Below are 27,956 nucleotides of genomic sequence, written 5' to 3' on the forward strand. Positions count from 1 at the left end.
ACTATTCACTATCCAGCACCCCAAAGCGCTATGCGTTGTAACAGCATGCGTTGTAAAAACTGCGTTGTAACAGCATGCGTGGTAAAAGCATGCGTTGTAATGTCATACATCCTCTGATAGTCATACAATTCTCCCAGAATCCACACTCAACATCCTACTCCATGCCCACTCAGTCCACGCATCATTGATATGATTTGCACCCTGAATATCGAACCCCGAATGTCAAGGTAGCAGAATATTGAAGGCAGAATATGGGGAAAATAATAATGACACTTAGTCTAGAATTTCTATACCTAACTCCACATATATGTAACAACGCTGTACATGTATCTTCATAGATGTGGAGTTAGAAGTAGTATTCTATACTTCCCTATCTGAACTTACCTTTCAATACGTTGTCCCTTGATATTCTGTTCTGTCCTCCATATTCGTATATGATGATATGCTGGAGGTCGATATTCAGTAGTACAATACACCACATCATTGCAAAATGAAAAGAAATCACTACAATAGGTAAACAGGCATTGAAACTCACGAAACTAACAGGTACAAATGTTGCCCCTCCTATGGATACCTGCTTGTGTTGCGTTTAATTTACCTGCTTGAACTGGATGGTGATGACCATGTGGGATCGGCTGCTCGACGCGTTCATGCTGGTTGAAGCGGTGGTTCTGATTTTAGCTCCTTGCTCCATAAGCCTCTCAATCTGTGAATAGCTTTCACAAGGCACCAGCTTCAAGCCATCCACATAAAAGCCTTGCTGCTGATCTTCCCGCACCTTCAGACCACCAGCCTTCTTAGTCTTAGATAGGAGATCTGTTACCTAGGTCGAAAAGGACATTTCATGTAGATCAACTATTCTTCCTACATCACCAAGTTGGGAATACAGTGTTAACTTTAATTGCCTTGTATATTCACTAAAATAATTTTGCAAGTAAGGAGAATCGGCCTTGCACTTACTAGATATGATTCAATTACGACATTTGAAAAATCTTTCTTCTGAGCCTGTATTATACATAAGGCTCACTTTCACTGCTTGCACCAGGGCGCGCCTTTCAAAAGGTGAGCCTGGGATATGGTGCCCTTTTCCAATGAAAGCGCTGCCACAAGGGCAGCCGTGAACTCACGCTGCCGTGGGCAGCACATTCAATGAAATATGGAGCAGCTGCTTCCGAACCTCTCCATGCTTCTCTGTGTAGGCAGCACCCATCTGAGGGATTGACATGGCCCTCTTTACCCCCTACAGAGGGTTGCCCTCTGGGGGCACCATTTGTGGCGCACTGTCAGTGCTCTTCCTAAAGCGCACGTTTCTCTCTACACCAGACGCGGCTCGTCCACTATGCGGACGAGCATCGCGCCCTAACAGCTGCCTCAAAACGTCAGGAAAGGAAAAATAAAACAATAATAAAAGTGTTATTATTGTTCTATTTTGCCTTTCCTGCTGAGTCTTTGGGGTGGGGCCTTGGAGGACGACAGGGACAAGAGGAGTCGTAGTGCACTGTGAACAGTGAGCATAACGATTTGGTCGGCCATCTTAGGCCAGGCAAACCGTTCTGCGCACCAGGGGAGTAACACAGGCCCCCGCAGCCCACGCGGTACGGGGAGCCGGAAGCTCCAGGGGGCACCCACGGCACTGCACTCTGTCCGGAGAGCTCCTAATTGAAGCGGTCTCCAACCCAAGCTGCGTTGCAGGGTTGGAGAGAACAGGCACAGGTTCGCAGTCCCCCTGGAAGCGCATGCAGTGTGCTCAGGCCAATCCTGATGCTACTATCATGAACTGAGAACAACGTCAGGTTTGGCTGCAGTGGAGTCTGGGATCCTGTGTCTGCGAGAAGAGAAGCAGAAAGGCGCAGCAGCAAGTTTTATTTTTTTACATTTTGTCCCCCCAACACCTCATCCAATGTCACTATTTCACAGAACCTGCCACTACTGCTCTACACCCATGTCCGTGGTACAGCGTGGGCGGCGAGGAAAAGTGATTCCCTCATTTGCTTGGGGGCCACCCCCATACAAATGAGGGAAAGTCCTCTCACGATAGCACTGGTGCTATATGTGTACCAGAGCTATCATCATTATAAAAGGGGCCACAGCTCTTCCTTTTAATAGCAAGGTGCCCCCAGGGGTGCATGAAGTGGCCATGCATGCCCGTTGAACCAACGGGGCACTTTGCGTAATACTGACCCTGATGAACAGGAACCCATTAGCGAAGGTATCCGGACAGTGGAGCTGAGCAATGGTGGGGCATGGGCGTAGAGGGCACTACAATAAGCGCCCAGTGGGACCTGCATGTAAACAGTTGTGCTGTGGTTGAGACAGAGATTTCTCTAGGAAACAAAAATTGTGTATAATTTAAATCTGAAATAATGAAGTCTACCAATATCATGGATAGTACTTCAAACTGTAAGGCGGATGGCAGATTTTGGCAGTTTTTTGTTTTCCACCAACACCCAAAAAATGGCACTGATGCCAAAAGTTCCAGTGGCAGAAATTGGCATAATTAGCTTTTTGGCAATTACGTGAAATTATTGAAAAATTACATAAAATTAGGTGGAAACACAAAATCAGCATTTGGCACTATAATTTAGCGTGAAATGAGCCCTTGCATGTATTTTGGAAGCGAGGAAACATTTTGCGCAAATAAATGAGTGTAAAAATCACACCAACTACAAACAGCAGTCACTCGGGTTTGGGCCATTATATATGCTGTCATATATAATTGTGGTTTGGGTTTTATACCCACCCCTCGACTGGACCGTTTCAAGTTACAATGTGAACTGAGTGAGTTTTTCCATAAACTACGGCTTAAAAGTTTCTTTGAGAGAAAAGAAAATGACCGGTCTGACATGAACCAAAGTGACACTGATTTTAAACTCAAATCATACTTTATGCCACCATTACATTCAATACCACCTGAAATTTTTGCCTTTGAACAGGCAGTCTTCCATGAGGTGGAAGCTTTAGAAGAACCAGCCCCGTTCAAAAACCTGACGGCCAGGGAATTTCAAGCCATCCAATCCCTTCAGCAGAACACTCAAATAGTCATCAAGAGTGCAGATAAGGAGGTGGGGTAGTCATCCAAGATAAGAAGGAGTACGATAGAGAGTGCAAACGACTACTGAATATCACCAACAATTATGTACTTCTGAGGGAAGATCCCTCCACTAACCTTCGTGCAGAAATTTATGAGTTGGTATCTACAGCTGAGAGAGATGGCCTGATCACTAAACGAGAATCAGATTTTCTAATGGCATCAGAAGAGAAAGTGCCATACTTTTACATATTACCAAAAACGCATAAAAATGTATTGCCACCCCCGGGACGACCTATCGTCTCGGGAATAGGTTCTTTGTTGGAACCTTTATCAAAATATGTTGATTTCTTTTTAAGACCAATAATTGAATCAACCAGCACATACATTAAAGATACAAAGAGTCTTCTGTCAATGTTGAAAACAACTAATATGCCGGAAGAACCCTGTTTTTTTGGTAAATTTGGACATCGAAAGCCTTTACACCTGCATCCCCCAGGATGAAACCATCAAGGTTTTAAGGGAGGCTCTGGAACAAACCACTTGGGACTATGTAACCACACGTTCTTTCGTGGTCGACTGTGCTACTTTGGCACTCAAGAAAAATTTCTTTGAATATGAGGGCAATATCTACCTCCAGGCAACGGGTACATCGATGGGCAGTACCTTTGCCCCTTCGGTAGCGGGACTGTATGTTTACAATTTTGAATGTAAATTCATACTGACTCCCGATAACCCTTACGCTGCCAATATTATTCTTTGGCAGCGTTATATCGATGACGTGCTAATGGTTTGGAAGGGCGAAGAGAATATTTTATTCTCCTTCTTCGACTGGATCAACACGTGCAACCCGAATCTCAAATTTACACAGGACCACGCGGTGGACAGTATCACCTTCCTAGATGTAACCATCAACAAACGAGAGGATCAGATTCAGACTAAGACTTATTACAAACCAACTTCCAAGAATAATTTACTGCATTTCTCAAGCTTTCATCCGCGCTCCCTGAGGGAGAATCTCCCATATGGGCAGTATCTCCGCATAAGGAGGAATTGCAGTGAAATAGCAGATTTCAAAAAACAAGCAGATGATTTAACAACAAAATTACAATTAAGAGGCTACCCGAAGAAAATCTTGAAAAAAAGTCGAAAGAGAGCATTGAACCAACATAGGGATGCCCTTCTTGAGAATTATCCCAAAGAGAGTACCACTGAGGTCCCCCTGACATGTGTTACTACTTATAATCCAGTGTCAAATGCAGTGAGCCGATGTATTACTAAGCACTGGAAGATTTTGACTAGTAACAGACATGATTGGGACAAACCCCTCTTCTCTTATAGAAGAGCAATGAGTCTGAAAGACTCATTAGTCCATACACGCCCAAGAAGTCCACAGAAAAGACAGGAGGCTACGGTTCTGAATGCATGGGGCCTCCCTGCAGTTACTGGACATTTCCCATGTGGGAATTGTAACATCTGCCACTTGACCACCCACACGAAAACACTGAATATTGAGCCCGGGAAACAGTGGGAGCAGCGTAGCCATACGAACTGCAACATGAGCAATGTGATTTATCTGATAACATGCCCGTGCGGCCTACAATATGTAGGCATGACGACGAGACGCATAAAGTTGAGGATTTGCGAACATCGCAGTAATATCCGTTGCCAGAGAAGTACTACAAAACTCACAACTCATTTCCTAGACAGGAAACATACACCGAATGATATGCAGTGGACTATAATTGAACACTTGAGTGTGGGCACTGAAAAAAGACTATTCGAAAAAGAGCAGAGGTGGATATATCATTTGGTGTCCCATCAGAAGGGCCTAAATGATGATATCCCCTGGGGAAAAGTAATGAGACGCTGATGCCTGAAGACATACCAGTGCACCTGGCCCACTGAGCAACACTGTGACTACTCACCACTTACAAAATACCTACTGTTGCATTAATTACATATTACTTCAGGGATTATCCGAAGGGGAACAACAGGGGTCTAGCATCCACCCTTGAGTAGAAGGATTATAGTTAGACACGAACAAATACAGAGACCCTGCTAGCGAGATAACGATTTTAAACACGAGATATGTGACACTTGGGAAGTAAAGGCAGGTTACAGAGTGACAGTGAAACAGATCATTAGTGGGTAAACGAGTTTGTATGTCACAGTTTGTTTGTTCCCCCTGCTTACCTAATACAAAGATCCTCGTTTTAAATGAAAGAGAAAGTTCTCAATGATCTACAAAGGATTACATAACAGCGTTGGTGGCGTTATTCTTCTTTATTAACTCTTTTTGCCCCCACTTTGTAATTACAACACTGTTCATATTGTTACACTTATATTGTGATTCTACATATAGGAACATTTTTATGTGTATAGGTGTTTGGTAATGGGAGGACTCGAACACAGGAGCCGGCTAAATGTCGAGCGTCCCCTTTAATTTTATGTAGGCAGACGCGTTCTGCGTCATTGGAATTAACAGACTCACCTGACTGCTACTTCCTGAATAATAGTTGCACCATTTGACCATACGCTCGTCATTCGGGCCAGCGGTAGCGCTGCATTTAGGTAGCCCACGGGGAGTCGCCTGCTAACAAGTAAGCTTTGTCTACCACTGTTTTGTGAAACCGTGTTTTCTTTTGAAACATTATTAACTTTTCTTTGGTCTTGCTATGATTTCCATGTGCAGATGGAGCACGGCGTGAAGATAACCCTTACCGCTTGAGCTCATGTAGTGAGATCACGCTCTTAACACAGTAAGTGTTTTTTGTTTGGCCACTATCTTCCATGTTTTTAACTCAGTCACAACCATATGGTTATCGACTGCTTTTATGAGGAGCGGGCACAACTTTTTTCCTATTCCAGATTTTTGGGACTGGGGCCAGGGATACAGGAGCATGTTTCTCCCTTCGGCCATGAGGTACCCTTTTGAAAGATTAAAGCAATTAACTTGTGTTCCCGGAGGAAGCGGGAAAGTTTACCCGGCACCATCAGGTTATATGGCGCTATGGGTTTCAGCACATCAAGAGGCAGAAATAATTTTGGAATTGCCACAGGGAGTATAATACGGTGAAGGATAAATACGCAGCATGACAAAAAAACACCAAACGGATTGGGAATGTTTGTGAATAACGAATCATGACAATGTGTTGCATGTTGTGTGCTTGTACGTTGTATCACTTCTTGTTTTTCTCCCGTTTTTTACAGGATAGGGGCCCCAGAGAAGTCTGGTGAGCCCCCACGGGTAGTATCCGTGAGTACTTTCTGAATAATTTTTCACATTTAGGGCTAGATGTAGGTAAATCTAAATTACAGATTCATAAATACCGAATTTTACCGATTCGGTATTTATGAATCGGTAACTCAGATGTAGATAAAAAATCGGTAATTTTTACCGATTCGGTAAGATTCGGTATTTACCGATTCTGTAAATACCGAATCGGTATTTGCTATTGAATCCTATGGGCCTTGAAGCCCATAGGATTTAATAGCAAATACCGATTCGGTATTTACAGAATCAGTAAAAATACCGAATTGCAAAGGGGGGCAGGGTGTCACTTTGACACCCTGTTGCACCCCTGTAACTGGCTTGTGCGCCATGTGGCACACATACATGCCCTTAGGGCATGTCTGTGTGCCACATGGCACAGGTGTACATGCACAGATGTGCATGTACACAAGAATTCGTAATTTACCATGCAATTGTATTGCATGGTAAATAACGAATCCTAAAGGCCCTGTAGCAATGTAAAAAGTGCTACCTACATAGGAAAATACAGATTCGGTAATTTTACCGATCGGTAAATTTACCGAATCGGTAAAATTTACCGATTCTGTAATTTTACACAATCGGTAATTTTACCGAGTTGGTCAAATTACCGATTCGGTAAAATTACCGAATCTGTATGTTTTTCAAAGCCCTACAAACCAATGACCAAATACTGGTCGGAAACGCCCGAAAATCGGTATTTTCAGCCGTTTCCGACCGGTATTTGGACACCTACATCTGGCCCATAGATCCTATGGGAGGGTGCACCTTAGTGCGTGCATACCACCGGAGGATTATAATTAGGTCCTGACGAATGCTTAGCGACAAAGCTGAAGGAAGCAGAAACATGTTGACCACTCACATAAGAGGACACGGGTTTCAATTAATAAAACCCTGAGTAGTCCGCTTTTTCACTCTTTTTAATCCAATGCAGGTTGGCCTCTATTAAAGTTTATATAGGTTACAACTTTGCATTTTTTAACATCACACACAGTTTAATAACACCTAATAAGTTTTTTCTCTGTTTGCACACATCAAAGATCCAGCTCCGCTGTAAACAGGAGTAGTAGCACGCTGGGGGGACATTCGGTAACCCCAGCGGGAACCCAATGATGAAGCATGTCACCAATTAGTGGTGAGTGAGGGTTCTTTTTAAAAGAAAATGATTTTTCTTTTCACTTGGGTATGGTAATATTCAGTTTTTGTTTTTGCCTCACCTTAATATTATTATTTTTTACTGTAGGAACAAAAGGTTTTTTGTTCTTATAGTTTTTGAAAAAAATTCAAAAAATTACCTTTCACATTTGTATAGTCACTCTTTCGTTGTTTTGTAAACTTAATATAGGGGTACAGGAGTGACTGTGTAACGCTGACTCTCTTGTTGTTGATACTTATATATAATTGTGCTACATTTTTTATGAGTGCAGTACATAATTGCATGAAGTGGCATAGTAGCATTATTTTGCAACAATAATGAGGAGAAATTACGCAAGATTATACTAATGTAACAAACATTTCACCCAGGCCTAGTGATATAAGCAAAGTTGATGATGCAGGCTATATCAATTCATACGGATCTGCTCAGTAGCATTTTTTTTCTTTGTTTTGACCATCCCAGATTTACAATAGGTAACATCTACCGTATTGAGTAAGATTTACACTGGCTTTGGAGAGGGCTTTATTTCTGTGGACCAATCAGTGGCCGCCCATAATAGAAGTGTGGTAAGGCCTACGTGAGGGGCCTACCCTATTGGCAAGCCAGAGTGGTGTGGAGCTGTGTCAGATCTTACCATTCATCTACTTGTCAAAAGACAAATGTGCATTATGGTTGTGGAATGTAAAAGAAATGGAGCCTATGTCGATCTCTAGGTGCTAGTCAAACGTTATCTTATGTTCAGCAAGATGCTCTCAAAGCACTTCTTAACAGGAAATGAGCATCTCCTGACAGTCTCTCTTCAACCGGCTCCAGAATATGAAAGGGTCATGGTTCATTCTGGAAAATAACATGAAGCAGGAGGAAACTCTGGACAGGCACACATACACACTTGAGGACGGCAAAGAAAGTCAGAGTAAAGAATAAAGCGAGGACCTGATTCCCAAACCTTTTTCTATGAGTAGGGGTGTCTTACTCCAGGCTTACATGCAATGCATTCATGAATTTCTAGGAGTGAGACAGGCGTAGTGTGCCTTCCTCCTGGAAACTGCTCATAGAAATAATTTGGCTATTCAAATGTAACTAACATTTAAGGCAACACTAAGACACGATCTTTCATAAGAAAACTTTTGCGAGTCGGCCTCCATGAATTTATCACTCAAACCTTTATAAATTAAGCTATAAGCCCACACATACTGTGAAGTGTCATTCATCTTTCAACTGAGTATGTATGGTTACAAAGTTTTTATTGGCTCCAAGTCTGCGTAAATGCCCACCCTCCTGTTTGAATTCACCCAAAACTCAAAAGATATATAAATTAACCTCCAATTTCCCATCTCCCAACGTTACACATGTGGCCGAAATATGTATGTTGGTACAACTTCTGTATTATATTATGAACCTTTTTCTTAGGTCATTTTTAATCAGACCAGTACATAGCATTTAATATAGGCTCTGGCACTCTTCTCTTTGTATTGGCATGCCTAATTTGTTTAAAAGGGTAGGGTGGAATGGCTTTGCTGCTTCTCGGAGACCTCCTGTCAACATTGAACAGCATCTACCAGTAGGTTATCGTAGGAGTATGTCAGATAGGCCAAAGCCTTTAGGGCAGAGCATTTGAAATGGCATTTATTGCGTTTGAGTGGCAAAGAGGTGATCTGCTGAGAAAATAAGCTGAAACCAATGGGGAGGAACCATACCCTTGTGTGGGGGATATACGGTTTGATGACAAAGGATACGAAACCCAGAAGATCTTCCATTAGAGATAAAAGGCCTTCTCTATGAAATACAATGGTGGTTTAATTTACACTGCACTCTACCACCTGCTATGTTCCTAGTTGAACAGTCATGTCTTCAGCTTCTTGCGAAATTTAAGGAGTGGTGTGGTACTTCTGATTTGTTGAGGAAGTTCATTCCAGTTTTTCGCAGTGATGAAGGAGAAGGAGCGCCATCCGGTCTTGCTTCTGCGGATGCTCGGGATTTGTGCGAGGAAGAGAGAGGTGGAGCATAGTTGTTTGAAGGGATGGTAGAGTTGGAGTTGGTCATGTGTTGTAGTGGGTCTTGTAGGCGTGGATGAGCAGCTTGAATCTCCAACGTTTCTGGATGAGTAGCCAGTGACGTTCAGTGAGGATGGGAGTGATGTGGCCTCTTCTAGTGATGTCTAGGATGAGTCTGATGGCAATGTTTAGAACGGTCTAGAGTCTTTATTTGAGTTGGTTCGAGATGCCGACGGAGAGTGCATTACCGTGGTCGAGTCTGGTGGAGATGAGGGTTTGGATAAACATGCATCTTGTGTGTGTGGGTAGCCATTTGAAGATCTTGCAGAGCATTCTAAGGATGACGAAGCAGGATGCGATCACCAGTGGCGGCTAGCTCGGAATCGTGGTGGTGAGATGGGATTAAGAAAAATTGCAAAAATGAACTTGCCTTCTCCGCTGCACCGCTGCATGCCTCTCCGGTCGCCACATACCTCTCCTCTGTCTGCCGGAAGCACCAGAAGAATCTAGGCTTCCACACTCTCCCAGCCAATCAGGACGCTGCTCCTGCAGTGTTATGATTGGCTGGGAGAGTGTGGAATGCTCAGGCAGTGCCTGGGGAGGCTGGGCATGTTCTCCATGAGGCTGTGCAAAACAGCCCAATGGAGAACATGCCAAGTGTGCATGACGGTTTGTCCGGCCCTGCTCTGGCGTCATGCCCGATCCGCATAGAAAAAGAAAATGATAATGTCATGTTATTATCATTTGTTTTTTATTTTTTGCACTGCTGAAATAGCAGTGGGACAACACTCTAGAGGAGGAGTCACCATTGGTGATCACGACGTTGACCTGGTTGTCAATTGGGAGTTTGTCAGCAAGAATGATGCCAAGATTTCTAGCATTGTCTATGGGGTGTTGGCTTGGGACCCAGGTCGGATGGCCACCAGGAGGTGTCTCAGTAGAAGTTCTAATTTTCGAAGATTAGAATCTCTATTTTGTCCGTGTTGAGTATGAGGCAGTCAATATTCATCCAGCTAGCCATATTGGACATGCAGACGATGAGGTTGGTCCTGGTGGTGTTGTGCAAGTCAGTGAGGGGTGAGGATGAGCTGAGTGCTGTTGGTGCAGGTGAGTGGGTTGGGTCGGCCCCAGGCTGTACTTTTGCCCAAAGCTTGGGGTTAGCCAGCATTTAGTTTTGCCATGTGCTTGTCCAAGCGACAAAATAAGGTCTACATTGAGCGGGTAGTAAATGGGAGCCAAATAATTGCTGTTTGTCAGGGAAAGGGGTGTTGAGGCCTTGGGGGGCACAACAGGCTTTAGCACAATTTGGGAAGTGTTCCATGCTCCCATGTGATGTTGTTGGGTTTTGGATGAGGACCAGGTGAAACCCCTGACACTGATTTGCATTTGATTTTACTAAAATTAGACCTAGTGCTCCCACAACCATTAATCAAAGGTGCACAAACACCAGGCCAGATGTGAGTGGGCAAAACAGTATCACTGACAGGAGGACCTCTCTGCCTGACGTAATCAGGCCCTATGTGTGAAACTGAAAAGGCATTCATACTGGACTCGTTTCAAATTATGGTATTTACCTGGGACATTTTAGGCTTGAGTGGGACCTCATAAATCCAGATAAATCTGCTACAAGCAGAAAGATACTGGCAATTCCAAACTGAAAACAATGGCAGTTAACCCCATCCCTATCATGGAGAAGTGTGGCTCAATGGTTAGAGCGGCAGACCCTGATGCAGAGGTCTGGCCTGGGACCAGGGTTCAATTCCCGCCTTGGCCGAGTCTTGGGCTCAATTTCCTTGGACCTGATAATTCTCGTCTCGGTGCCTATTCTAATCATTCTAATCATGGGTCCCTTGCTTAATCTCCACAACGGCCCCAACAGCGCTGGGATGCCTGGCTTCACCTTTGGGGTGCCCAGGAGTGGACATTTCACAGGGAAAAGCCAGGAAGGGTTCCACAGCGGTATGCGTTACAGCGCCAGGAAACCCCAGTTGGGGTATCAGTGCGCTTTACAAGTACAAATTCATTTCATTTCATCCCTCCTGCACTGAAGGAAAACTCAGAAAGCATTTTCTTGTATTGTATATTCCTGATTTTCCATGATTTGTTTTTATACCATGTATTCCTTCTGCCCCATTGTATTGCTCCTATATTCTTGTACTATTTTTTCATCGTATAATTCCCCTTCCCTTTTCTCCCCCCTCTCCTTTCCCTACGGTACCTGTTCATTTTTGTACTTTATCATGCATTTCTTTCAATAAAATTCTTTGAACTGAAAAAAAAAAAAAAAAAAAAGAAAGCTACAGTGCCGTTTGTTTGTTTTTTCTTTTTTCTGAACCAAGCCCCTGCTTCAGGGGTATGCTTCTGAAATGCAAAATGGTTTGCTGAGCAAAGCTAAAACAACACATGCCCCTTTGCCAAACTGCTCCACAATAATATGGCCAGAGGTCTTCCACAAAGGGAGCGGAGGCCTCAAGGCTGGCCTAGGGCGGTGAGACTTGTGCACCTGCAACTGGCGCTGAGTTTGGGGGGTGCTATATTAGGAAATAGCTTATCTGTTTAAAAGGATCTGCTCCTGAGTTCCTTGTGTGTCCAGCAGGTTTCAGACAACAATAAAAATTTCAACCTAATGCTGGTGATTAATGTTCCGGCTAAAGACGGATAGTTTTCTCTAGTGGCAATGTTGACTCATCATAAAGTAGTGGAGAGGATTTATACGCCTGCTGCAAAGAATGTGTAACATGCAGAGCACAAAACTGTGTTTATGTAGATAGCTTAGTGGGTTACTGTTTTTGTCAAAGCAATCCTCTTTTACTTGCAGTTCATAAGTTACAATCCTAATGTAGCGCAGTGACCTATGAACTGTCGTTAAAGAGCTGCATGATATATGTTAGAATAGTATGTTTTTCTCCACTCTTTTATTATCGTAAGGTTGCTAAAAAGGATTGATCTTGGATCGAAATACATTCCTAGTAAAGCCAACCACCATGGTACGTTTCAAATCCTAAGTTTGCGCTTCTTAAGACCAAGCACACCGTGTAAATGAATCTTCATTGTCTTAAGCAGCATTTCCTGAAGTTTGATTTACACATGTATGTTTTGCTGTCTTTGTATAGTTTACCTGTGATGTAAAGTACACTGATATAATAGTGCTATGAACAAACAAAATGCATGTAAGGGCTATGGAGAGATAAGGGGCATTTTTGGAGGGAGGTAGTGCGGAAATCCATGGAGAAAAAGGTCGTATGGGGTGGCGCCGGAAAAGATGGTCACACAGGTGCCACCAGCGCTAAAGCCAATCATGCATAGACGCTGCTGATCTGGGTAGCTGGTAGGTTGGAGGTATAGCGTGCATGTGTTGCATTCAAAATTCTAGCTGCATTTCAGCATGGGCACTAGCTTGAGGAAAATTATCTAATGCAAGTCATTTTCTTCTTAAATTAGTCTACTGTTAGACATGTGTTCCTCCAATCAGTCCTCAAATATGTGTGGAGTTTTTCATAATATGTTATTCAAGAACTTCTCACATTTCAAAGTTGCAATAAAATTGTGCACAAGAATATTCATCATCATCAAAATAACTTTACTATGGTCTAGTTAAAGACCACAAAAGCATATACACATAAAACAATTCAACATCCATTAAAGTCCTTTTTCTCACAGTGCAGATGGAAGAAGGCAATAAATAACTGATTTGCTCAGAAAAAAACATTGATAAAAAAGAAAGGTCAAGGCTGGCCTGTGTAAGATGCCATATTTTTTAACAGAGGTGAAATTAACTTAATACATAGAGCAGCATAAAAATAACAAAACAAAGTAAAGTGCAACGCGGCCTGGCCCTAAAACATATCACATCAAAATGGTCCCTGGCTTTTCAGCTGGTCTCACCCTTTGGGAAATGCCAGAAGACTGTGCAATAGATTTAATCTAAACTTGGTAAGGATGAATCTATTACTCACACTGGTAACAACAATAAGAGAAGGGTCAATCAATAGTATAGTAGTGACTAGGACATGTGCATGCACAGTAGATTTATTCAAACTATTGATATCTGAGAAAGCTCTTTTTCGGATGTTATTAATGGACAAAGGGTGATGAAACAATTCAGGACGCCCCAAGCTCATAAAAATGGTCTTAACACACTGTAAACAGGGAATCCTCCCAAGCCCCTTCTAATGAAAAAAACTCTCAAAATGACTCTATTAAACTCAATAGCTAAATTCGACCAGAATTAAGTCCATCTAATCAAGGGGCGAAAGGTAAATATATCGGACATAAAATCTATACTTGCAAAAAACAACAAGTGATGGACTGAATGTGGATCAATGTCACACACTCCCCCAGTCAAAAGATCTGGGCCCAAATCCACTGGAATCAAGCTAGCCGGGCTGATGAGAGGTGTTACCTCGAAACCGGGCCGGTCCTCGGATGCTTGTTTCCGTTCTGGGAAGGACATGGCTTTTGTAGTTCGGACTGGACTGTTCCCATGGGGCACAGGGTCAGCGCTGATTTGCATATCGCCATTGTCTAACCCAGGGTGGTGTGGAGTGGAAAAACGATGGATTTGGGCCCAGATCTTTGGACTGGGGTGAATGTGTGACATTGATCCACATTCTGTCCATCACTGTTGTGTTTACAATTACCGCTCTAAGTGTACTGGGGATGCTCAGACGTGAGTCCCAGGCACTCCACACCACTGGAATCAAGCTAGCCGGGCTGATGAGAGGTGTTACCTCGAAACCGGGCCGGTCCTCGGATGCTTGTTTCCGTTCTGGGAAGGACATGGCTTTTGTAGTTCGGACTGGACTGTTCCCATGGGGCACAGGGTCAGCGCTGATTTGCATATCGCCATTGTCTAACCCAGGGTGGTGTGGAGTGGAAAAACGATGGATTTGGGCCCAGATCTTTGGACTGGGGTGAATGTGTGACATTGATCCACATTCTGTCCATCACTGTTGTGTTTACAATTACCGCTCTAAGTGTACTGGGGATGCTCAGACGTGAGTCCCAGGCACTCCACACCACTGGAATCAAGCTAGCCGGGCTGATGAGAGGTGTTACCTCGAAACCGGGCCGGTCCTCGGATGCTTGTTTCCGTTCTGGGAAGGACATGGCTTTTGTAGTTCGGACTGGACTGTTCCCATGGGGCACAGGGTCAGCGCTGATTTGCATATCGCCATTGTCTAACCCAGGGTGGTGTGGAGTGGAAAAACGATGGATTTGGGCCCAGATCTTTGGACTGGGGTGAATGTGTGACATTGATCCACATTCTGTCCATCACTGTTGTGTTTACAATTACCGCTCTAAGTGTACTGGGGATGCTCAGACGTGAGTCCCAGGCACTCCACACCACTGGAATCAAGCTAGCCGGGCTGATGAGAGGTGTTACCTCGAAACCGGGCCGGTCCTCGGATGCTTGTTTCCGTTCTGGGAAGGACATGGCTTTTGTAGTTCGGACTGAACTGTTCCCATGGGGCACAGGGTCAGCGCTGATTTGCATATCGCCATTGTCTAACCCAGGGTGGTGTGGAGTGGAAAAACGATGGATTTGGGCCCAGATCTTTGGACTGGGGTGAATGTGTGACATTGATCCACATTCTGTCCATCACTGTTGTGTTTACAATTACCGCTCTAAGTGTACTGGGGATGCTCAGACGTGAGTCCCAGGCACTCCACACCACTGGAATCAAGCTAGCCGGGCTGATGAGAGGTGTTACCTCGAAACCGGGCCGGTCCTCGGATGCTTGTTTCCGTTCTGGGAAGGACATGGCTTTTGTAGTTCGGACTGGACTGTTCCCATGGGGCACAGGGTCAGCGCTGATTTGCATATCGCCATTGTCTAACCCAGGGTGGTGTGGAGTGGAAAAACGATGGATTTGGGCCCAGATCTTTGGACTGGGGTGAATGTGTGACATTGATCCACATTCTGTCCATCACTGTTGTGTTTACAATTACCGCTCTAAGTGTACTGGGGATGCTCAGACGTGAGTCCCAGGCACTCCACACCACTGGAATCAAGCTAGCCGGGCTGATGAGAGGTGTTACCTCGAAACCGGGCCGGTCCTCGGATGCTTGTTTCCGTTCTGGGAAGGACATGGCTTTTGTAGTTCGGACTGGACTGTTCCCATGGGGCACAGGGTCAGCGCTGATTTGCATATCGCCATTGTCTAACCCAGGGTGGTGTGGAGTGGAAAAACGATGGATTTGGGCCCAGATCTTTGGACTGGGGTGAATGTGTGACATTGATCCACATTCTGTCCATCACTGTTGTGTTTACAATTACCGCTCTAAGTGTACTGGGGATGCTCAGACGTGAGTCCCAGGCACTCCACACCACTGGAATCAAGCTAGCCGGGCTGATGAGAGGTGTTACCTCGAAACCGGGCCGGTCCTCGGATGCTTGTTTCCGTTCTGGGAAGGACATGGCTTTTGTAGTTCGGACTGGACTGTTCCCATGGGGCACAGGGTCAGCGCTGATTTGCATATCGCCATTGTCTAACCCAGGGTGGTGTGGAGTGGAAAAACGATGGATTTGGGCCCAGATCTTTGGACTGGGGTGAATGTGTGACATTGATCCACATTCTGTCCATCACTGTTGTGTTTACAATTACCGCTCTAAGTGTACTGGGGATGCTCAGACGTGAGTCCCAGGCACTCCACACCACTGGAATCAAGCTAGCCGGGCTGATGAGAGGTGTTACCTCGAAACCGGGCCGGTCCTCGGATGCTTGTTTCCGTTCTGGGAAGGACATGGCTTTTGTAGTTCGGACTGGACTGTTCCCATGGGGCACAGGGTCAGCGCTGATTTGCATATCGCCATTGTCTAACCCAGGGTGGTGTGGAGTGGAAAAACGATGGATTTGGGCCCAGATCTTTGGACTGGGGTGAATGTGTGACATTGATCCACATTCTGTCCATCACTGTTGTGTTTACAATTACCGCTCTAAGTGTACTGGGGATGCTCAGACGTGAGTCCCAGGCACTCCACACCACTGGAATCAAGCTAGCCGGGCTGATGAGAGGTGTTACCTCGAAACCGGGCCGGTCCTCGGATGCTTGTTTCCGTTCTGGGAAGGACATGGCTTTTGTAGTTCGGACTGGACTGTTCCCATGGGGCACAGGGTCAGCGCTGATTTGCATATCGCCATTGTCTAACCCAGGGTGGTGTGGAGTGGAAAAACGATGGATTTGGGCCCAGATCTTTGGACTGGGGTGAATGTGTGACATTGATCCACATTCTGTCCATCACTGTTGTGTTTACAATTACCGCTCTAAGTGTACTGGGGATGCTCAGACGTGAGTCCCAGGCACTCCACACCACTGGAATCAAGCTAGCCGGGCTGATGAGAGGTGTTACCTCGAAACCGGGCCGGTCCTCGGATGCTTGTTTCCGTTCTGGGAAGGACATGGCTTTTGTAGTTCGGACTGGACTGTTCCCATGGGGCACAGGGTCAGCGCTGATTTGCATATCGCCATTGTCTAACCCAGGGTGGTGTGGAGTGGAAAAACGATGGATTTGGGCCCAGATCTTTGGACTGGGGTGAATGTGTGACATTGATCCACATTCTGTCCATCACTGTTGTGTTTACAATTACCGCTCTAAGTGTACTGGGGATGCTCAGACGTGAGTCCCAGGCACTCCACACCACTGGAATCAAGCTAGCCGGGCTGATGAGAGGTGTTACCTCGAAACCGGGCCGGTCCTCGGATGCTTGTTTCCGTTCTGGGAAGGACATGGCTTTTGTAGTTCGGACTGGACTGTTCCCATGGGGCACAGGGTCAGCGCTGATTTGCATATCGCCATTGTCTAACCCAGGGTGGTGTGGAGTGGAAAAACGATGGATTTGGGCCCAGATCTTTGGACTGGGGTGAATGTGTGACATTGATCCACATTCTGTCCATCACTGTTGTGTTTACAATTACCGCTCTAAGTGTACTGGGGATGCTCAGACGTGAGTCCCAGGCACTCCACACCACTGGAATCAAGCTAGCCGGGCTGATGAGAGGTGTTACCTCGAAACCGGGCCGGTCCTCGGATGCTTGTTTCCGTTCTGGGAAGGACATGGCTTTTGTAGTTCGGACTGGACTGTTCCCATGGGGCACAGGGTCAGCGCTGATTTGCATATCGCCATTGTCTAACCCAGGGTGGTGTGGAGTGGAAAAACGATGGATTTGGGCCCAGATCTTTGGACTGGGGTGAATGTGTGACATTGATCCACATTCTGTCCATCACTGTTGTGTTTACAATTACCGCTCTAAGTGTACTGGGGATGCTCAGACGTGAGTCCCAGGCACTCCACACCACTGGAATCAAGCTAGCCGGGCTGATGAGAGGTGTTACCTCGAAACCGGGCCGGTCCTCGGATGCTTGTTTCCGTTCTGGGAAGGACATGGCTTTTGTAGTTCGGACTGGACTGTTCCCATGGGGCACAGGGTCAGCGCTGATTTGCATATCGCCATTGTCTAACCCAGGGTGGTGTGTAGTGGAAAAACGATGGATTTGGGCCCAGATCTTTGGACTGGGGTGAATGTGTGACATTGATCCACATTCTGTCCATCACTGTTGTGTTTACAATTACCGCTCTAAGTGTACTGGGGATGCTCAGACGTGAGTCCCAGGCACTCCACACCACTGGAATCAAGCTAGCCGGGCTGATGAGAGGTGTTACCTCGAAACCGGGCCGGTCCTCGGATGCTTGTTTCCGTTCTGGGAAGGACATGGCTTTTGTAGTTCGGACTGGACTGTTCCCATGGGGCACAGGGTCAGCGCTGATTTGCATATCGCCATTGTCTAACCCAGGGTGGTGTGGAGTGGAAAAACGATGGATTTGGGCCCAGATCTTTGGACTGGGGTGAATGTGTGACATTGATCCACATTCTGTCCATCACTGTTGTGTTTACAATAAAATCTATACTTAGCTCCTCGTGGACAATATATGAAGAAACATTCTAGGACAGTGATAAAAGGTGTCTCAGAAATGTGTTCCCACATAGCCCTGCATATCACAGCAATATGAAGCAGCAGCGACACATTTGGCCTTAAAAATCTTTAGGATAATTTTTAGGAGATTACGCCGTTATCTCACAGAAATATAAAAAAAACAGAACTGTGTTTTGTTCCAGACACTAGTGGTGACCATATCCCCTTATCATAAAACTGGATTCCAAAGTATGACAAGGTCCTTAATCTACTAATCAAATCTCCTTCTACCTCCTCCCTCCTAATCTTTGCTGCCCTTGGTCAGCTACAAGAATGTGTGACTTACTATAAATAGCAGAAAGGTCGAGATAGTCTATACAACCCACAAAAGAGCCAAGGAGCTGCTGGAGTCTAAGGCTGTTTTTGCTAAAAGTACTGCATCATTTGTGCGAAGATGTACAAGGATATATAAAATGCCCACAGGTGGAATGTCCCTGCTCTAAGCAGATGGGGTTCCAGATGTTTACATACATCATAAAGACAAAAGGGGGAAGAATACATCCCTGCCTTAATCCCTGCTTAAGCTCAAAACTCCCTGTGCAGTACCTATCTGTACCATATCTGACACAGGTGGTCATACTCAAATGCAGATCACCAAGTAAATAGACTATGCCCTCATCGAGCTCAATGGAATTCAACATAGGCCCCAATTGGCCCTGTTTACCTCACCCAACCAACACACCTGACCATAATTATATGGTCAAATAAAGATGGTTCACTCCCACTGCGTTCACTACTTCTTTTAAGTATACCCTATTCCTGAGTTGCAAATGACCAGTAGGGGTACGTGGCACTTGGGAAAATGGGCTGCTGGTGAGAAACATGAGTCGCAAAATTCTCCTCTAACTCCCCAACCCCTGGGTTTTGGGGACACACCACCCGCTGCCCCATATAGCCCTTCAGCTCTGTCTGCCATGTATGCCTGATATTTTTTGCACACTTAATTTAAATTAGGTGCACACATTATTTCTAGAGTAGGCACCCAGAGATATTTAGCAAATATTAAGATGGGTCATACTCCAGTTTTTGAGTGGAGAGTTCTTTTGAAGAAATAGGGGCAGATTTACAATTACTGGTGCATCCCTGCATATCGGCAAGGATGCGCCAGTAATTGTGCGCCGCAGCTCCGCCACCCAAGATGCGCCGCATTTACAATGCGGCGCACCATGGGGCAAAAACGGCACAGATGCGTCACACATCTGTGCCATAAAAGCGGCGCATTGCTGGAGTTGCGTCGCAACTCCAGCAATGATCAGGGGGGGCCCTATGTGTACAATGCTGCGTGAATCCTTCCGCCTGCTTCAAGCAGGCGCAGTGTTCTGACGCAGCATGGGCCCAAAAGTGACTGAGTGAAATCTTGTATATTTCACTCAGCCACTTTTGGGAGGCGTTCCTGCGCACCCCCGCCCCTGCGATGGTACACCTCTTCTGGCACAGGGCTTTACAGCGTGACGCATCTGGGAGATGCGTCACATTGTAAATACCCTGCACCATGGTGCATCTTTTGCGCCGCTACTGCGTTACAAAAGTGACGCAACGGCAGCATAAAAGCGGCGCATGGGGCTTGTAAATCTGCCCCATAGTGTTTAAGAAAGAATATATAAACCCATTTCACAACCAAGGCAAGACGTGATCGCATGAAACACGTGAAACCTGCGTTGCAAAATATTGAAATAAGATTTATACATATGGCCTCATGAGGTCAAGATGGACTTAAATCTATTTGGTGCTTATTTACAATGAATTGACGCAGGGAGCGCCGAAAGTCATTTTGCTGCGTTGTAAAACGCCAAATCAAAAGGGCAGGAGAGCCCCATATTTACAAGATACGGTGCATTCCTGTCCTTTCTACTTGAGCCAGCAAATAAATTACAGCCGAGGGCCAACGCAGGCACCATGGTACAAGGGTGTCTGTGTTGTTGGCATGATTGTTTTTGTGCAGGAAGGGGCAAAATCAGGAGAGGAGTTTTGCTCGTTTTATATGTGCTGCAGAATGCAACACACATAGAAAGAGGAACAAACGCAGAGAAATGTAAATATTTCTCCTCGTTACGCCTGCTCTGGGGAGGTTTACATTTTTGGTGCTGCCCCAGTTTTACTCTATGTTGTAAATATGGGGGAGTGTAAAAAACAATGGGTGTTGCATGGGAACACCCACAGCAACACCCATGGTATCTCTCCACGTTGCATAGTAAGGCAATGCAGCGGCTTTCACTGCATTGCTTAACGCAAAATTTACAAGGCAGGAAAAGCCACAAAGGGTGGCTTTGCATGCCCTCGAAATATGGTTCTGCACGGAGCGTAAAAAAAAGTGACGCTCTGGTTGCACATAAGTCTTGTAAATATGCCCCTTTGTTTAAAAAAAAAACAGAAATTGTACGTGTGTTTGTATGGTAGGCATAAAGCATATTTCTAGCAATAGTGCAAAAGCTCTCATTTTAAGTCTTTATTGGGATGTTGAAAGTGAGGGGCAGCTCTTAAAGTGGTGTGAGATTCACCCTCTTACAAAGTTTATCAAATCCCAAAAAATGCTGAGCGTTCAATTTTTGGCAGTAAATGTCAAGGTGATTTTCCTACTTGTCTTTGGGAGTTCTGGCACTTTTTCCACCGCTTAGAACTCTAGTTGTCATTCAAGTCTTTCGCCGTCCCAGTATGGATTTTTTAAATTAGATTAGATCAAATTAGCAACATCAGTATCAAATTAAACCATTTCGTTTGCCAGCTTTGTTATGACTTGAGCTCGTAGCCGTGATGGAAGCATCCTTAGGGTCACGAGACAGCTCATGAGATAGTTTTTAGGTCATAAGACAGAACAATAACAGAGAACTCATGAAAGAACAAATCAAGGAGTTCATTATGAGGCAGAAGGTGGCTCTTTTCTTGGTGATTCGAGGTAAACAGAATGATCTACCTGAAGACCAATCAAGTTTATTCATTATCTCGACCTACATTGAGGCAAGTGTAAGTGTGAGGCAAAGAGTGCAACTATATACAAGTCCAACCAGAGGACACTGCAGTATGCGGTTTGCTCAATAAGAATGCCCTTATTTCACCAAAGTCAGGCAAACTGTTGATCACATATGTTGAGGCTTACGTGGAAAGGGTGAGGAGAGACCGAAGTATGAGGTAGACCTAATTTGGTTGTAGAATTGAGGGCCCATGGTGATGGCAAAGTGCAGGATGACATGAGGAGCAGCCTGGCGCAAGCCAATGTGGATGGTAGTGCGATGCAAGCCGGAGTCTGGCAGACTAATTCCTTACAGGTTATGGTTCTGCCATCCCAGGACAAACTCAATTCTCTGCACAGGTGGTTACACTCTTCGAAACTGTTCTCTGTGGTGGCAAAAGGCAGTTTTGCTTAGTTTGTGACATACGTAAAGAACATCTAATCACAGTGCAGGGGCTAAGTGCACACAGTTGTACCTGCAGTAGCAAACACTGGATTCCCCTTGTTCGGATGTGATTGCGTCTGTCCACCCAGGCATCTAATTGGATATCCAGACATCTTAAAGTGATGGGGCCATGTCCGGCCTTACGCAGCAGCAGCTTTCATTCTGCACTTGGGGTGTATTCATGGGGTAACCGAGAGCCCGTAACTGAAAGGCCTGCTTATGTCCCTCTCTCCAAAGGATGAGCAATCAGTTGGGGGCTACAATCCTACGAGAGTCTGAGTATTATTACAAGTGAGTTGCCTACTCAAGAAATGGTGATTCCTTTCCTCCAGGGAAAGATTCTGTGATATCAGTAGTTTGACTGACTCTAGGGTGTGGTTATGGACTTCTCCAGTAGAAATCTGTGAGATCAGAAGCTCACCTGGCACCAAAGTCCCATGAGTGAGAAGAAGCAGCTGATCTGTAAGGTAAATCCACAAGAAGATGAAAACTTTCAAGATGTATCCAGGTACTGGAAAAGCTACAGGATCTACTTGCTCCTTCTCATCTTCCAGGTAACTAACTCCAGAGGGTTCCAACAACCAGACCGATGGGCCTGGAGCTCTGGAGTGCATGGATCCCTCTCTAATATAATGTACTGACTTCCAAAGCCATCAAAGCCCTTTCACAGGATGGGGAAATCCAGATTCACGGTCCATGGGTGCCCCAGCCATGACTACCCTTCTAAAAGCCTAACCAAAAATGAATGATGGCCCAAGTCCTTGCAGAGGCATGCAGCCCTGATGAACCAGTGTGGAAATAATTTACTGAAACCTCCAAACTACCACCAGGAACATCCTGTGACAATGTACACATTTTTATGGCGGGGTTAATGAAAGTGCCAATATGTCCCATTCCCTCTCTCAGCGTTGACGAACAGACAAAAAGATAAAGGAAATAAGGAATTCCTACCTGCTCATTGTAAATTTCCAGCATACTGAAAGTAACCTGAAAAGACAAGACAAGAAAAGATAGACAGTGACTGTCAGCGTTTTAAGGTTGTTTCAGCTGCCGTACTAAGTGAGCATCTGGTAAGAGTTAACTAATAAAAAAGTAAATGTTTTGAGCAAATCTAAAAAACATATAGTAATTTTTATAAATCTATGCACCACCAAGACAGAATGCAATGCCGTGCAGGCAATCTGGAAATGAGGAAACCAGAGACTTTATGCCAAGCAAAGATGAGAGAGTCAAGACATTTCCTGGCCATGACAGATGAGTATTTCTTACCCATGGAAGGATTCACCCTGTGGACGCTGTGAAATTCTCGTCTGCTATCCTCATCTTAGATATGGCTGTGTTTATGGCTCACCGCCGTCCTAAAACATTTTGATGCAAGCTTCCCTTTGTGTGATCGGAGATACTATAAGCTGATTGACAAAGATTATTTTTAAATTTTTTCATTCACTCACACCTCTATTCCTCTGCACGTATTTCTGTGAATTGTCTGCAAGGTGGACAGTCTGCTAGAGCAAACATGGCGGCTTGTACATTACTATGTGACATTTTCTTTCTTGTTTCTCCACCTGGGATTTAATTTTGAGATGGAGGACCCGCATCTTTTTCACACCCATGAAGCTACGCCCCTGCCCAGGTGATCCTTTGGCACGGGCGTAGCTTCAGGGGGTTGTTTGAGGTGTTACACCCCCCTAATAAATGTATTATTTAGGAAATAGTTGGGTACACGAGCTTTGAGTCGGATATAGTAAGATGTCTGTTCGATTTCACCTTGGATATTTAAATACTTACTCAGACAAAAACACATAAACATTCTTGTCTACGATTTGAATGTCTTAAAACATGGGTATTTTACCAGATACTGTTTTTTGAGTACCCCTCACAATACGCACTCTATTCCCTTTCCACTGGCCCTAAAGGTCCTTGTTGCACTGCTTCCCAAATAATGATTAACATGAGAGGACAGTGTGGTTCTGAAAATCTGGATACATATAATAAGTTCGGGACTCGAGAAATAAAACTTCGTCGAAATATGACGAATTTGGTATCAAAAGACCGAGAATGACGAGTACATCATGTACATGTATTTTCGGCGTGTTCGAGTGACGATTTCACCTCGAAATCGTCATTTACATTCTGAACCCTTGGCTCCCATTTATATGTTGCCCTTTACATAGGCCTTAATCCAGTTGAATTTGATTCCACAAGGACACATACTCCTTAATCGACTTTTCCCTGACCTCAGTACAAGTTAGAACCATTGCCCCAGGCCGAACTCGTTAGGTCAGTTCCCTCCCAGTGGCCGAGCAAGATAGCATCTAGGCTCAACCAGCCATAAAACCATTTCAGCGCGCACACCTGCCATATCGCGCTCACATCTTTCTCCACTCCTTTGCTTCACTTACTTTATGGTGGGGAGGTGCCCGTTTTTATTAGGGGTCCAGTGATATCTGATGAAATGTTGGGCTTTGCCAAATGATTTGTTGACGGCAGCACGAAGTGAAATATGGACATGTCATCATGACTCTGCTTTTTCTTTGAACCAGAATATGTTAACTATTTTACTTTACAACCAAGATTGTTTTGCCTAGGGCCTAAAACTGTGTATAAGAAGAGAAGCCTGACTTCATGAAAGTGTGCAGTCTCCTGAGAACATACCCGTATCGTACTTCTAGGACACCTGTTACCTTGGTTGCAGCCAATAAACTAATCTTTGACTTCACCTAGAAGACTCTGAAGTTTCTGTAGGTCTGGATCAGGAGAACCCGAGGTCTCTGGGTGTTGATTCCCTGGCACCGCTGGGTTACCGGTTCTGTGCCGGTTCTTAAAAACCCAGTACCTCAGTTGGCGCCCAACGTGGGGCGATTCCAGTGGTACCAGTCAGCCAGAAGATCGTGAGGAGCTTCGTGTGGAAATTCCGGAGGACGGCCAACCACCTCATCGACCCCTGCATGTCGACGTGGTCCGAAGGTCTTTGCTGCGAGGTTCCCCGCTTCCCGACGGCTACAAGGACTGCTGCCCTGGCTATCGCCCTGATTTGGACCCTTGAAGTTTTTGGTAGAGCGAAACACTGAGACGAGTCTTCTGGTGACGTCATCGATATTTTCAGTTAAGTATAAGTGGAGCGTCTCCCAGTCCTTAGTTGGACTTACTTTGTGGTATCTTTGGGATACAAAAGGTTTTGTATTGGTACTTGCAAGCACCATAACCGAAGGACTCGTGTATTCACGAGAAATATCGTAATCGATAATCCTTTGAAGTTTGGAACTAGACTAGAGAGCGAGGATGCCTAGTCTTAGACTTGGGAATTTGTTTTGTCTTGGTAATAATAGGGACTCCCGATTGGAGGACTCATGTCCGGTTCCTCCAGTTGGAACTCCGACTTACGAGCTATATGTAAAACATGGGGTAGGCCCCATCTCCTACAACGAAGTATGGATTAAATACACTAGGAAAGATGGTGTTCTAAAATGGCCCCAATATGGTAGCTTTGATTCTGAAATCTTAGACAACCTTGAAGTTAAACTCTTTAAAAAGAAAGCCCGACCGGCGATGTTTGACTCTTTCCGCTTATGGCGCAAAGAAGCCAAACAAAAAGAAATTAAATTAGCTAAGAAAAATAAGAGAGAAGGGGGACTTTCAATAATGCAAGCTGCTGTGCAGTTTAAAGATAATGAAGAAGAGCAGATGAATGAGCAGTTGCACAGGCAACGTATAACGGCAATAGATAAGTGTTATCCAGTTTTGCCGTCTCTTCAGCAAGAGGCAGCAAAAGAGCGTGAAAAAGACCCATTAATGTCACATTTGCTAAATTCACCACCCCCTATGCGCAGAATGCCACAGCACCCCCGCAACCTTTAGTTGCACAAGCTGCGCCTCCTGCTCTTCCACAGCACCCACCAGCTGTTCTTCAGCTGGCTCCTACTTCTTCGATGCAGCCTCCTCCAGGCCCACCGACCACTTCTGTTTCACCTGTGGTTTCTACGATTTTGCCTACTGTACTTTTTACATCTCCTAATGCTCCCTCTACGATTCTGCCTAGTACCACCTCTATTTTCCCTGATACCTCTTCTGCTATCTCTATCCCCGCCTTATCTCACCCCGTTTTTCCATCTGTTTGTCCTTCAGTTTCACCTTCCATTCGGCAGAAAATGGCCAGCACTGTTACTAATCTTCTTTTACCTCTTTTCGGGTCACCTGCTACGACCCCTAACATAGGAAGAAGACAGTTGCGAAGTCAACTGCCTGATTATCAAGAGAGAGATTCCCTGAATAGTTTAGCTCGGAAATGGGTTATGGACACTGCAAAATATGATGTACAGTCTGTCATGGAAGTCTTCCATCAATGGGAAGCAGCGACACAGAGATATGTTTTCGAACAGATGTGTGTCTTTCTTGGCGAGGATTTAGAAGACAATGATCAAGAATGCATCCCACAAGAAATGTGTCGTGTACGGTTTAAGTTCGGAGAGGGTATGATTGTAGGTCCAAATGTGGAAAAGGCAGTTGAAATGTTATTATCATATCGGAGTAAGGGAAACAGTTCTGGGTCACCATCTGAATGTAATACATCCAGTAGGAAAAAGGCACGACAATACCCTATGAGAGAAGTTCCCCCACAGTGGAGAGAGGGTGACGCGACTGCTGTCCCACCTGTTTTGCCACACTTACAGCGTGTATGGGTACATGTCCCATGGAAGTGAGCTGAAGTTTTAGCACTCAAACAAACATTACCAGATCCACGTAAAAATCCTGCAGGGTACTATAAAGAATTGTCACAAACTACTGGGTCATGTATAATGAATTTAGCCGATATCGATATGCTATTTGGGAATGTTGTTCCACAGCCTTTATGGGGTAAAATTCGTCATGTAGATCATGACCAGGAATTAGGTGACACGTGGGCTAATATTACTGCTGCAGATGCCCGCCAAGTTGGTGGTGCCAAGCCTGAGCCTTTGATAGCAGAACTCCCTGGTAAAATAGTAGATTACATGAAAACAATAATGCCTGCAATACGCGTAAATTGGGATAAGTTGTCTGCATGCAAGCAAAAGAAAGAAGAAACCGTTTCAGATTTCTTCACCAGATTTGAAGAAACATTCATTGACCACAGCGGTCAAGATATGACCACAGAAGGTGGTCAGAGATTGTTTGTCGATAAATTCGTGCACAATCTGCTTCCAGAATTGTGTAGAAAATTAAAAGATTCAGAAAGTTCTTGGGCAGTCTCATCTTCCGCCCAGATATTGGCTACTGCGCAATATTACGAAAATAGAGACAAAGATGAGAAAGATAAAGTAGAAAAGAAAACTAGAGAACTCAAAACGAAGGTTTTGCTACAGCAAGCCTATCCGCCACGTGGTGGTGGTAATCAACATAATAATGGCAGAATCACTACCAGAATACTTTTCAGCAGCCTCAACAGTATCAGAGAAACTCGCAAAGATTCGATTACACTCAACCCCGTGTAGGTCCCAACCAGTGTTTATATTGCAAACAAGAGGGTCATTACAAGTATAATTGTCCTGCCCTATCACAACGTGCAAATGGAGTTTCTGGTGTAAGAGGTCGTGGCAGTCAGCAAGCGCCTAGAGGTAGAGGGCGTGGAAACGCCCCGCAGGACACACGTCCCCTTCCACCCCTAAACTCTATGAACAGGTTTGATCAGCAAAATAACGTATCTGACAGGACCGCTCAATACTACGTTGAAGATTATTACACAGAAAATGAGCAGTGGGAGAATGATGATTGCTAGGACAGCCATAGACAAAGAGAGGGAGTTGTTTCAGTTCCAGTAGATCAGAGTGGACCTTACGTTGAGGTGATTACATCAGGTGTGTCAGAACCTTTTCTGTTGGATACTGGTGCTACAAAGAGTTCTATTATGCACTCCAAACTCCCTGGCGCACCTTTGTCTGGCGAAATGAACGTTTCTGTAGGTTTTTCTGGCGCCCCAGTTAGAAATCCGATTTCTGACCCTTTATCTCTTTCTGTTGGTCCTTGTGAATTCGAAGCACCCCTTATTCTGACAACAGGTTGTGGTGAAAATTTGCTAGGATTAGATTTGCTAAAAAGATTGTATGCAACTTTATATTGTTCTCCTTCAGGAGTACAACTCACTTTAGGTAAGAAAGT

General features: G+C 44.9%; 1 protein-coding gene across 1 annotated transcript in view; it reads right to left on the minus strand.

Annotated features, from left to right (window-relative positions):
• The window catches only part of LOC144761711 (kinesin-like protein KIF28), a 982,011-nt gene that overhangs the window by 898,465 nt on the left and 55,590 nt on the right, over window positions 1–27,956 (minus strand). The window contains exons 3-4 of the mRNA XM_078646973.1: window positions 22,773–22,808; window positions 599–823 (exon numbers count right to left, since the gene is read on the minus strand). Of these exons, the coding sequence (XP_078503099.1) occupies window positions 599–823; window positions 22,773–22,808 (261 nt within the window). The remainder of the gene's footprint in view (window positions 1–598; window positions 824–22,772; window positions 22,809–27,956) is intronic.

This window comes from Lissotriton helveticus, chromosome 6 (genome assembly GCF_964261635.1).
Source record: "Lissotriton helveticus chromosome 6, aLisHel1.1, whole genome shotgun sequence".
In the NCBI taxonomy this organism is placed as follows: domain Eukaryota; kingdom Metazoa; phylum Chordata; class Amphibia; order Caudata; family Salamandridae; genus Lissotriton; species Lissotriton helveticus.